General features: G+C 63.2%; 3 protein-coding genes across 3 annotated transcripts in view; 1 reads left to right on the top strand and 2 right to left on the bottom strand.

Annotated features, from left to right (window-relative positions):
- LOC309888980 (uncharacterized protein) overlaps nucleotides 1-2,286 on the bottom strand; it is a gene marked incomplete at both ends in the record, with an annotated part of 5,430 nt that extends 3,144 nt beyond the window's left edge. Inside the window, 2 exons of the mRNA XM_082781639.1 lie at nucleotides 1,334-1,779; nucleotides 1,942-2,286. Coding sequence (XP_082637765.1) covers nucleotides 1,334-1,779; nucleotides 1,942-2,286 — 791 coding nt within the window. The remainder of the gene's footprint in view (nucleotides 1-1,333; nucleotides 1,780-1,941) is intronic.
- A 153-nt stretch (nucleotides 2,287-2,439) lies between these two features.
- On the top strand, nucleotides 2,440-5,994 carry ZNF668 (zinc finger protein 668; the record flags this gene model as incomplete). Its single annotated transcript, XM_082781640.1, has 1 exon — nucleotides 2,440-5,994. One exon carries the CDS (start codon nucleotides 2,440-2,442, stop codon nucleotides 5,992-5,994), a length of 3,555 nt encoding a protein of 1,184 aa, XP_082637766.1.
- A 2,006-nt stretch (nucleotides 5,995-8,000) lies between these two features.
- On the bottom strand, nucleotides 8,001-12,246 carry LOC309888982 (uncharacterized protein; the record flags this gene model as incomplete). Its single annotated transcript, XM_082781641.1, has 3 exons — nucleotides 12,180-12,246; nucleotides 12,004-12,072; nucleotides 8,001-10,243 (listed from the first exon to the last, which is right to left on the bottom strand). Exons 1-3 carry the CDS (start codon nucleotides 12,205-12,207, stop codon nucleotides 8,001-8,003), a joined length of 2,340 nt encoding a protein of 779 aa, XP_082637767.1. The 5' UTR covers nucleotides 12,208-12,246.
- Between the last annotated feature and the right edge of the window lie 445 nt (nucleotides 12,247-12,691).

Here is a 12,691-nt window from a genome sequence, read left to right on the forward strand (position 1 = left end):
CCCCTTTCCCAGGTCCTAGCGCCCGCCGCGGAGCCCCCCCAGGTAAGCGCCCCCACCCCCCCTCCAATAAAAAACCCCAAAACCCCCCGAAATCACCCCAAAATCCCCCCCCCCCGCTTCCCGTGGTGCACCGCGGGACCCCCCCCCGCCTTCCTCGGCCCTTCCCGTGGTGCTTTGCGGCCCCCCCTGCCTGCAGCCCCCCCCCAAATTCCACCCCCCCCCCAAATTCCAGCCCCCCCCCCCCTTCCCTGCCCCCCCCCCTCTTTTTTACCCCCCCCCCTTTTTCAGCCCCCCCCGGCATTGCCCCCCCCCTTCCCGTGGTGCATTGCGGCCCCCCCCTTAATTACGCCCCCCCCTTAATTACGACCCTCCCCACTTAATTTGTGCCCCCCCCATTAATTTGGGCCCCCCCCATTAATTTGGGCCCCCCCCCATTAATTTGGGCCCCTCCCCTTTAATTTGGGCCCCCCCCCATTAATTTGTGCCCCCCCCATTAATTTGTGCCCCCCCCAATTAATTTGTGCCCCCCCCCATTAATTTGTGCCCCCCCCCAATTAATTTGTGCCCCCCCCATTAATTTGGGCCCCTCCCCTTTAATTTGTGCCCTCCCCATTAATTGGCGACCCCCCCTCTAATTGCAGGCCCCCCCTTAATTTGCGACCCCCCCCTTAATTGGCGACCCCCCCTTTAATTTGTGGACCACCCCCCCATTAATTTGGGCCCCCCCCCTTTAATTTGGGCCCCCCCCCCTTAATTACAACCCCCCCACTTAATTTGCTACCCCCCCTTAATTTATGGACCCCCCCCATTAATTTGGGCCCCCCCCCCTTAATTTGCAACCCTCCTTTAATTGGCGGCCCCCCCCCTTAATTGGTGCCCCCCCCTTAATTACGACCCCCCCACGCTTATTTTGTGACCCCCCCCTTTAATTTGTGACCCCCCCATTAATTGGCGACCCCCCTCTAATTGCAGCCCCCCCTTAATTTGCGACCCCCCCACTTAATTTGTGGACCCTCCCCCATTAATTTGGGCCCCCCCCTTAATTTGTGACCCCCCCCAATTAATTTATGGACCCCCCCCATTAATTTGTGACCCCCCCCCTTAATTACAACCCCCCCCCCTTAATTACAACCCCCCCACTTAATTTGCTACCCCCCCTTAATTTATGGACCCCCCCATTAATTTGGGCCCCCCCCTTAATTTGCAACCCCCCCCCCTTAATTGTGACCCCCCCCTTAATTGTGACCCCCCCCTTTAATTGCGACCCCCCCAACAGCACCCATGGGTGCAGAATAGGGGCGCCCCCCCCCCCCCCCTCACCCCCCCCCCCCACCCAGCGCCGTGGTTTCTCCCCAGGGGGCCATGGAGGGGCGCCAAGATGGCGCCCGTGGGGGCCACCAAGATGGCCGCCGAGGTGGCACCCAAGGGACCCTCGACGGTGGCACCCATGGGGGCCACCAAGATGGCGCCCAAGGGGGCCACCAAGATGGCGTCCGTGGGGGCCACCAAGATGGCGCCCAAGGGGGCCACCAAGATGGCACCCAAGGGTGCGTCCAAGATGGCACCCAAGGGACCCTCAACGATGGCACCCACGGGGGCCACCGAGGTGATGGCCTTGGTGGCACCCATGGGGACGTCGACGATGGCACCCAAGGGACCCTCAACGACGTCACCCAACGGGAAGTCAGCGACGGCACCCATGGGGACCGCCAAGATGGCGCCCGAGGGACCCTCAGTGACGTCACCCATGGGGACCACCAAGATGTCACCCATGGGGACCTCGGTGACACCCAAGGGACCCTCAATGACGTCACCCGTCGGCAACTCAACGACGTCACCCATGGGGGCCACCAAGATGTCACCCATGGGGGCCTCGGTGGCACCCAAGGGACCCTCAGTGACGTCACCCAAGGGACCCTCAATGATGTCACCCATGGGGACCTCGGTGGCACCCAAGGGACCCTCAACGATGACACCCAAGGGGACGTCCATGATGGCGCCCAAGGGACCCTCAATGACGTCACCCAACAAGACCCCGATGACGTCACCCATCGGCGACTCAACGACGTCACCCATGGGGGCCACCAAGATGTCACCCAAGGGACCCTCAATGACGTCACCCAACAAGACCCTGATGACGTCACCCATGGGGACCCCAACGATGTCACCCATGGGGGCCACCAAGGTGACACCCAAGGGACACTCAACGATGACACCCAACAAGACCTCAATGACGTCACCCAAGACCCCAATGACGTCACCCAAGACCCCAATGACGTCACCCATGGGGACCCCAACGTCCCCGTGTCCCCAACGCCCCCCCCCAAGCCGGGGCGCCGCTGCCGGTGGCCCCCCGGCGCCGAAGCCACCGGGGCCACCACCAGGTCCAGGAGCGCCACCAGCAGGGCCCGAGGGACCCCCGCGGGGCCACCTGCACCCATGGGTGCCACCACCAGGTCCCGTGGGGCCACCAAAGCGTCCGGAGATGCCACCGCCACCAGAGGGGCCACCACCCGGTCCCGTGGGGCCACCACCTCCAAAAGCACGCCGCGCGCGCCCGAAAGCCCCGGAGACGCCACCAAAATCCCCCGAAATAGCACCAAAACCCCCCGGAATAGCACCAAAACCACCAGAGGTGTCACCAAGAGCCCCAGAGGTGTCACCAAAACCCCCAGAAATGTCCCCAGAACCCCCAGAAATGTCCCCAAAAGCCTTGGAGACGCCGCCGAACCCCTTGACGACGTCACCGGAACCCTCGGAGATGTCACCAAGACCCCAAGAGACGTCACCAAAACCCCCAGAAATGTCCCCAAAACCTCTGGAGATGTCACCAAGACCTCAAGAGACGTCACCAAGACCCCAAGAGATGCCACCAAAACCCCCAGAAACGTCCCCAAAACCCTTGGAGACGCCACCGAACCCCTTGAAGACGTCACCGAAACCCTTGGAGATGCCACCAAAACCCCCAGAAATGTCCCCAAGACCCCAAGAGACATCACCAAAACCCCAAGAGACATCACCAAAACCCCCAGAAATGTCCCCAAAACTCTTCAAGACGTCACCAAAACCCCCAGAAATGTCACCGAAACCCTTGGAGATGTCACCAAAACCCTTGGAGACGCCACCAAAACCTCCAGAAATGTCCCCAAAACCCCAAGAGATGTCACCAAAACCTCCAGAAATGTCACCGAAACCCTTCAAGATGTCACCAAAACCTCCAGAAATGTCACCGAAACCCTTCAAGATGTCACCAAAACCTCCAGAAATGTCACCAAACCCCTTGAAGACGCCACCAACCCCCTTGAAGACGCCACCAAACCCCATGAAGACCTCACCAAACCCCATGAAGACGCCACCAACCCCCTCGATGACATCACCAAACCCCTCGATGACGTCACCAACCCCCTTGATGACGTCACCAACCCCCTCAATGACCCCACCCCCACCCCCGCCCCGTGCTCCTCCTGCCCTCGCCCCTCTCCCCCTTTCCCCTGCGCCGCCTGCCCCAAATCCTACGGCACCCTCTCCAAGCTCGCCATCCACCAACGCGCCCACACCGGCGAACGCCCCTTTTCCTGCCCGGATTGCCCCAAATCCTTCGCCGACCCTTCGGTTTACCGCAAGCACCGGCGGGGCCACGCCGGCCTCCGCCCCCACCGCTGCGCCGCCTGCCCCAAAGCCTACGCCGAGCGCAAGGACCTCCGCAACCACCAGCGCAGCCACACCGGCGAGCGCCCCTTCCTCTGCGCCGAGTGCGGCAAGAGCTTCGGCCGCTCGTCCTCCCTCGCCTGCCACCAGCGCATCCACGCCCCCCGCAAGCCCTACGCCTGCGGCACCTGCGGCAAAGCCTTCACCCAGCTCTCCTCCTACCAGAGCCACCAGCGCGTCCACACCGGCGAGCGCCCCTTCCTCTGCCCCCAGTGCGGCCGCACCTTCGCCGACCCCTCCAGCTACCGGCGGCACCAGCGGGCCCACCAAGGGGTCAAGCCCTACGGCTGCGGGGAGTGCGGCAAAGCCTTCCGGCAGCCCGCCGACCTGGCCGTCCACCGGCGCACCCACACCGGCGAGCGGCCCTGGCGCTGCGGCGAGTGCGGCAAGAGCTTCGTGGCCTCCTGGGACCTCAAGAGGCACCGGCTGACCCACAGCGGCGAGCGGCCCTGGCGCTGCGGCGAGTGCGGGAAGGGCTTCGGCGAGCGGGCGGCGCTGGGCAAGCACCGCCGGACGCACTCGGGTGAGCGGCCCTACGCCTGCGGGCGCTGCGGGAAGGGCTTCGGCGGCGCCTCGGGGCTGCGCAAGCACGAGAGGACGCACGGCAAGAGGGAGGGGGGCCAGGAGGGGCGGCGGGGGGCGGCGGGGGCTAGTGCGGGGCGAGGTTTGGCCACCGAGGGGGGGGGAGGAGGCGGCGGGCGCGATGTCGGGGCGCCGGCGGGACGCAATATGGCCGCCGGTGGGCACGATGTGGCTGCCGGTGTTGGGCACGAGATGGGGACTCCGTCGGGCCACAATATGGCCGCCGTGGGCCACGACATGGCCTCTGGTGTTGGCCACGATATGGGGACTCCGTCGAGTCACAATATGGCTGCTGTTGGGCACGACGTGGCTGCCGGTGTTGGCCACAATATGGGGACTCCATCGAGCCACAATATGGCCACCGTTGGGCATGACGTGGCTGCCGGTGTTGGGCACGAGATGGGGACTCCGTCGAGTCACAATATGGCTGCTGTTGGGCACAACGTGGCTGCCGGTGTTGGGCACGATATGGGGACTCCATCGAGCCACAATATGGCCGCCGTTGGCCACGACATGGCCGCCGGTGTTGGGCACGAGATGGGGGCGCCACCGGGCCACAATATGGCCGCCGTCAGCCACGACATGGCCGCCGGACTCGGTCCCAACGTGGCCACCGGACTTGGGGTCAATATGGCTGCCGGACTTGCCCACAACATGGCCGCCGCGCCAGGAGCCATCATGGCCGCTGCTTCTGAGCACAACATGGCCGCCGCCGCCGCCGTCGGGGGACCCATGGACTGCGGGGGCCTCAACATGGCCGCCGCCTTTGGTGCTCCCAATATGGCCGCCCCCAGCGTGGCCACACCTAATATGGCCGCCCCCAGTGTGGCCACGCCCAATATGGCTGCCCCCAGCGTGGCCACACCCAACATGGCCACCCCCATGGGAGGCCCCAACATGGCTGTCCTCGGGGCGGGCCCCAAGATGGCCGCCCCAATGGGAGGAGCCAATATGGCCGCCCCTATTGTGGCCACACCCAATATGGCCGCCTCCAACATGGCCACACCCAATATGGCCGCTCCCAATATGGCCACGCCCAATATGGCTGCCTCTAATATGGCCACACCCAACATGGCTGCCCCCAACATGGCCACGCCCAATATGGCCACTCCCAACACACCCAACATGGCCACACCCAACATGGCCGCCTCCAATATGGCCACCGCCAACATGACCACACCCAATATGGCCGCTCCCAACACACCCACACCCAATATGGCCGCCTCCAACTTGGCCACACCCAACATGGCCACACCCAATATGGCCACCACGAACATGGCCACGCCCAATATGGCCGCTCCCAACACCCCCACACCCAATATGGCTGCCTCCAACTTGGCCACGCCCAATATGGCCGCCATCAACATGACCACACCCAATATGGCCGCTCCCAACACACCCACGCCCAATATGGCCGCCATCAACATGGCCACACCCAACATGGCCGCCATGAACACGGCCACTCCCAACATGGCCGCCCCCCTCCTCCCCGCCCCCCCCAACATGGCCGCCGGGGGGGCGTGCCCCGCAGGCCCCGCCCCCCCGGAGCCCCGCCCCTTCGGCTGCCCGCTCTGCCCCAAGCGCTTCGCGGCGAGGGCGGGGCTCCGCAAACACCAGCGACGTCACGGCCACGCCCCCTCCCCACAGGCCACGCCCCCCTCCACCCAAGGGGCGGAGCCTCCCCCCGGCCCCACCCCCTGCTGATGGCTCCGAGAGGGGGCGGGGGCCGCTCCTCCAAGCCCCGCCCCTCCTGGGACCGTAGGGGCGGGGCCTCCCGAGCCTTTCCTTATTTGGATGTGTGTGGGGGGGGTGGGGTTGGGGGCGGGGCTTGCCGAGGCCACGCCCCCTCGGTGGTTGTTGGCAATAAAGGGGCCGAGCGGTGACGCAGCCTCATCAATGGGGGGGGGGGGGAGGGGACACGGGGGGGGGAGGGGGAGGGGACAGAGCCCGTGGGGGTCACGTGACCGAGGGGACAACACCCTGGGGACACCCCCAAAGGGACCCGAGGGTGCTGGGGACACCCCCGAGGGGACAAAGTGACCATGGGGGACACCCAAGGGGGCACCCAAGGGACCCGAGTGTCCCAGTGCCACCACCCAAGGGACCCCAAATGTCCTGGTGTCACCACCCCGAGGACCCCAAATGTCACCCCAAAAGGTGACCGAGGTGCCACCACCCCTGGGGACCACCCAAGGGTGCCACCACCCCAAGGACCCCACGTGTCCTGGTGTCACCACCCCAAGGGACCAGGGTGCCACCACCCCAAGGGGACACCCAAGGGTGCCACCACCCCAAGGGGACACCCAAGGGACCCGAGTGTCCCAGTGCCACCACCCTGGGGTCCCCAAATATCCTGGTGTCACCCCCAAGGGGACACCCAAGGGTGCCACCACCCCTGGGGACCACCCAAGGGATCCGAGTGTCCCAGTGCCACCCCCCTGGGGTCCCCAAATGTCCAGGGTGCCACCACCCCAAGGGGACACCCAAGGGACCCAAGTGTCCCAGTGCCACCACCCCTGGGGACCACCCAAGGGTGCCACCACCCCAAGGACCCCACGTGTCCTGGTGCCACCACCCCAAGGGACCAAGGTGCCACCACCCCAAGGGGACACCCAAGGGACCCAAGTGTCCCAGTGCCACCACCCTGGGGTCCCCAAATGTCCTGGTGTCACCACCCCAAGTGACCAAGGTGCCACCACCCCGAGGGGACACCCAAGGGCCCCGAGTGTCCCAGTGCCACCACCCCGAGGTCCCCAAATGTCCTTGTGTCACCCCCAAGGGGACACCCAAGGGTGCCACCACCCCTGGGGACCACCCAAGGGTGCCACCACCCCAAGGACCCCAAGTGTCCTGGTGCCACCACCCCAAGGGACCAGGGTGCCACCACCCCAAGGGGACACCCAAGGGACCCAAGTGACCAAGGTGTCACCACCCTAGGGACCCCAACTGTCCTGGTGTCACCCCCAAGGGGACACCCAAGGGTGCCACCACCCATGGGGACCACCCAAGGGACCCAAGTGTCCCACTGCCACCACCCTGGGGTCCCAACATGTCCCAGTGCCACCACCCCAAGGTGACCCCAAGTGACCAAGGTGCCACCACCCCTGGGGACCACCCAAGGGTGCCACCACCCTGGGGACCCACCCGTCCCCAAAGGGACCCCCGTGTCCAGGTGCCACCACCCCGAGGACCCCAAACGTCACCCCAAAAGGTGACCGAGGTGCCACCACCCCCTGGGGACACCCAAGGGTGCCACCACCCTCTGGGGACACCCAAGGGCCCCCCCCGTGTCCCGGTGCCACCACCCTGGGGTCCCCGCAGCCACTCTCCAGCTCTGGGCTCACCCTCTTTATTCAAGCCCCGCCCCCCAACGCCTCCCAGCCAATGGCTGCGGAGCACGCCCGCGGCGCGGCCAATCACCGCGCAGGATCTGGGCCAAGTGACGTCATCCCCCCTCTCAGCCAATCCCGTGCCAGTATCCCCTCCCCGCCCCCTCCCCCCCCCCAACCACCGTCCAATCCCGTGTCAGCCTGCCCCGTTCTAACCAATCCCCTTCAAGCCCCGCCCCCTGCTCTCAGCCAATCCCGCCCCTCCATCCACCCCCGCCCAATCCCCGCCCCTCCCACCCACCCCTCTCAGCCAATGGCGTCGCGGGGGCGCTGTCCCCGACCAATCAGGAGGCCCCGGGGCGAGGCTCCGCCCCCCCGGTGTCATTCGGGGGGCACCTTTGGGTGCTCCCCCGAGGCCTCCAGAGCTGGGGGCACCCCAAGGACCAGCACCCTTGGGTGCTCCCCAAGGACCTGCACCCTTGGGTGCTCCCCGAACTGCTCCAGATCTTGGTGACCCCCAGGGGTCCGCACCCTTGGGTGCTCCTCCAAACCTGGACGCACCCCAAGAGTCTGCACCTTTGGGTGCTCCTCCAACATCTCCAAACCTTGACACACCCCAAGAGTCTTCACCCTTGGGTGCTCCCCCAGCACCTCCAGATCTTGGTGACCCCCAGAAGTCTTCACCCTTGGGTGCTCCTCCAAATCTTGAGTAACCCCAACAGTCTTCACCCTTGGGTGCTCCTCAATCATCTCTTGTCCTTGACGCAACTCAAGAGTCTGCACCCTTGGGTGCTCTTCCAACACCTCCAAACCTTGACGCACCCCAAGACTCTTCACCCTTGGGTGCTCCCCCAAATCTTGAGGAACCTCAAGATTCTGCACCTTTGGGTGCTCCTCAATCACCTCTTGACCTTGACTCAACCCAAGACTCTTGGTCTTTGGGTGCTCTTCTCCTTGACGCACCCCAACAATCTTCACCCTTGGGTGCTCCTCAATCATCTCCTGTCCTTGGTGCCCCCCAAGAGTCTTCACCCTTGGGTGCTCCCCCACCACCTCCAGATCTTGGTGACCCCCAAAAGTCTTCACCCTTGGGTGCTCCTCCAAAGTCTCCAAATCTTGACGCACCCCAAGAGTCTTCACCCTTGGGTGCTCCCCAAACTTCTCCAGATCTTGAGGAACCCCAAGAGTCTGCACCTTTGGGTGCTCTTCCAATGTCTCCAAATCTTGAGGAACCCCAAGAGTCTTCACCCTTGGGTGCTCCTCCATCATCTCCTGTCCTTGGTGCCCCCCAAAAGTCTTCACCCTTGGGTGCTCCTCCAAACCTTGATGCACCCCAAGACTCTGCACCCTTGGGTGCTCCTCCATCACCTCTTGACCTTGACTCAACCCAAGACTCTTGGTCTTTGGGTGCTCTTCTCCTTGACGCACCCCAACACCCTTCACCCTTGGGTGCTCCCCCCCCCCCTCCCCCCCCTCCCCACCCACCCCCGCCGCCGCCGCCGCCCCCTGCGCCTCCTCCAGATGCACCCGCTCGTGGGTGATGAGGTTGGAGCTCTGGCTGAAGCGCCGGCCGCAGCGGGCGCAGCCGTAGGGCCGCTCGCCGGTGTGGGTGCGCCGGTGCTGCTCCAGGTGGGCGCTGCGCACGAAGCCCTTGCCGCACTCGCCGCAGCCGTAGGGCTTCTCCCCGGTGTGGATGCGCTGGTGCCGCACCAGGGTGGAGCTGACGCCGAAGGCCTTGCCGCACTCGCCGCACTCGTAGGGCCGCTCGCCGGCGTGGGCGCGCCGGTGGAGGGCCAGATTGGAGCGCAGGGCGAAGGTTTGGCCGCACTCGGCGCAGGCGAAGGGGCGCTCCTCGCCGTGAGCCCGCTGGTGCCGGGCCAGCGCCGAGCGCAGCCCGAAAGCCCGGCCGCACTCGCCGCAGCGGTGAGGTTGCAAGCCCAAATGGAGGCGCCGGTGTTTTGCCAAGGTGGCCCCGTGGCCGAAACGCTTGCCGCACTCGCCGCAGGCGAAGGGCTTCTCGCCGCTGTGGCTGCGCTGGTGCTGGATGAGCTCCGAGCTCTGCACGAAGCCCTTGCCGCACTCGCCGCAGCGGTAGGGCTTGTCGCCGCCGTGGGTCTTGCCGTGCTTCAGCAGGTTGGCGCGTTGGGCGAAGGCTTTGCCGCACTGGCCGCAGCGGTAGGGCCGCTCGCCCGAGTGGCCGGCCCGGTGCTGGAGGAGGTCGGAGCTGCGGTAGAAGGCTTTGCCGCACTCGCCGCAGCGGTAGGGCCGCTCGCCGGCGTGGGCGCGCTGGTGTTTGAGGAGGTTGGTGCTCTGGCTGAAGGCCTTGCCGCACTCGCCGCAGGCGTAGGGGCGCTCGCCGGTGTGGGTGCGGCGGTGCTGGGCCAGGTTGGAGCTCCAGCCGAAGGCCTTGCCGCACTCGCCGCACTTGTAGGGCCGCTCGCCGGTGTGGGTGCGGAGGTGCTGGGCCAGGTGGGAGCGTTGGGCGAAGCGTTTGCCGCACTGGCCGCAGGCGTTGGGGCGCTCGCCCGTGTGGCTCCGCCGGTGCCGTTCCAGTTTGGACCACTGGGCGAAGGATTTGCCGCACTCGCTGCAGATGTAGGGGCGGCCGCCGGAGGCGCCGGCTGCTGGGGAGGGAGGAGAAGGGGCAACGGGGAGGGTAACGGGGTGGGGAGCGCCCCCAAACCAACCCGAGGGGTCCTAGAGGGACTTGGGAACCTAGAACCCAACTTTTAACCCATAAAAGTTGGTCAAGAGGATCCAAAACTCTTCAATCTATCCTTCAAACCCAACCCAACATGTCCTATAGGGTCTTGGGGGACTGGATCCCAACTTTTAACCCAAAAATGTTGGCCAAGAAGATGCTCAATGCGTCAACTTATCCTTAAAATCCGTCCCAAGGTGTTCTATAGGGTCTTGGGAGCCTAGAACCCAACTTTTAACCCAAAAATGTTGGCCAAGACAATCCGAAACTCTTTGATCTATCCTTTGAACCCATCCCAAGATGTCCTATAGGGTTTTGGGAGCCTAGAACCCAACTTTTAACCCATAAATGTTGGCCAACAAGATCCTAAATGCCCTGTTCTAGACTTTAAACCCATCCCAAGATGTCCTAGAGGGTCTTGGGAACCTAGAACCCAACTTTTATCCCAAAAATGTTGGCCAAGAAGATGCTCAATGCGTCAACTTATCCTTCAAATCCATCCCAAGATGTTCTATAGGGTCTTGGGAGCCTAGAACCCAACTTTTAACCCAAAAATGTTGGCCAAGAAGATCCTAAATGCCCCGTTCTAGACTTTAAACGCATCTCAAGATCTTCTATAGGGTCTTGGGGGCCTAGAACCAAACTTCAAACCCAAAAATGTTGGCCAAGAAGATGCTCAATGTGTCAACTTATCCTTAAAATCCATCCCAAGATGTTCTATAGGGTCTTGGGAGCCTAGAACCCAACTTCAATCCCATAAATGTTGGCCAAGAAGATCCTAAATGCCCCGTTCTAGACTTTAAACCCATCCTGAGATGTTCTACGGGGTCTTGGGAACCTGGAACCCAACTTTTAACCCAAAAATGTTGGCCAAGAAGGTCCTAGACACCTTGATCCATCCTTTGAACCCATCCCAAGATGTTCTATAGGGTCTTGGAGGCCTAGAACCCAACTTCTAACCCAAAAATGTTGGCCAACAAGATCCTAAATGCCTCGTTCTAGACTTTAAACCCATCCCAGGATGTCCTAGAGGGATTTGGGGGACTGGATCCCAACTTTTAACCCAAAAATGGTGGCCAAGTGGATCCTAAATGCGTCAACTTATCCTTAAAATCCATCCCAAGGTGTTCTATAGGGTCTTGGGGGCCTAGAAACCAACTTTTAACCCAAAAATGTGGGCCAAGAAGATCCTAAATGCTCCGTTCTAGACATTAAACCCATCCCAAGATGTCCTATAGGGTCTTGGGGGCCTAGAACCCAACTTTTAACCCAAAAATGTTGGCCAAGAAGATCCTAAATGCCCCGTTCTAGACTTTAAACCCATCCCGAGATGTTCTATAGGGTCTTGGGGGCCTAGAACCCAACTTTTAACCCAAAAACGTTGACCAACAAGATCCTAAATGCCCTTGAAACAATCCCAAAATATCCTATAGGGTCTTGGGCGCCCGAAACCCAACTTTTAACCCCAAAAACGTTGGCCAAGGAGGTCCTAAAACCCTCGATCCACCCCTCAACCCCATCCCAAGGCATCCTATAGGGTCGGGACCCCCCCCAACCCCCATTTTTCCTCCCCCCCCCCGGGATTTTTTGGGGTGTCCCACAAATGGGGGTCCCCTGGGGGGGCTCTGGGGGTGTTTTGGGGCCACCCCACCCCAAAATTTTTTTTTGGGGGGGGGGTCTCACCTGCTGGCGGCTCCTTGGGGGCGTCCTCAGCGGCTCCGGGCGCCCCACTCGGGGTGTCCATGGGGCAGTCTGGGGGGGGGGGGACACAAATTTAATTTTGGGGGGGGATTTGGGGACCCCAAAATGTCCAAAACACCCCAAAATACCCCAAAATTCGCCTCCCCCCCGCCCCTTACCCGCGGGGCCGGCGCTGGCCTGCATCATCCTCGGGGGGGGGGCTGCAAAGGAGAGAGAGGGGGGGTCAATGGGGGGGGGTCCCGAGGTTTTTGGGGGGGGTCCCCAAATCCTGGAGGGGTCCCCAAATCCTGGGGGGGTCCCCTAAATTTTGGGGGGGGGTCCCTAAATTTTGGGGGGGATCCCTAAATTTTGGGGCGGTTGGGGGGGACTTGGGGGGGGATCTTGGGGGTTTTGGGGGGGTCTGGGGGTTCCTGGGGGGGGTCCCCAAATGCTGGGGGGGGTCCCTAAATTTTGGGGGGGTTGGGGGGGATTTTGGGGGGGGTCTTGGGGTTTGGGGGGGATCCTGGGGGGGTTTTGGGGGGGTTCCCAAATTCTGGGGGGGGTCCCAAGTCCTTGGGGGGGGTCGGGGGGGGTTCTGGGGGTTTTGGGGGGGTCCTGGGGGGGGTCAGGGGGCTCAAGGGGGGTCCCCAAATCTTGGGGGGGGTCGGGGGGGTCCTGGGGGATTTGGGGG

Source organism: Aythya marila (genome assembly GCF_965140915.1).
Source record: "Aythya marila genome assembly, chromosome: 31".
NCBI classification, from domain to species: domain Eukaryota; kingdom Metazoa; phylum Chordata; class Aves; order Anseriformes; family Anatidae; genus Aythya; species Aythya marila.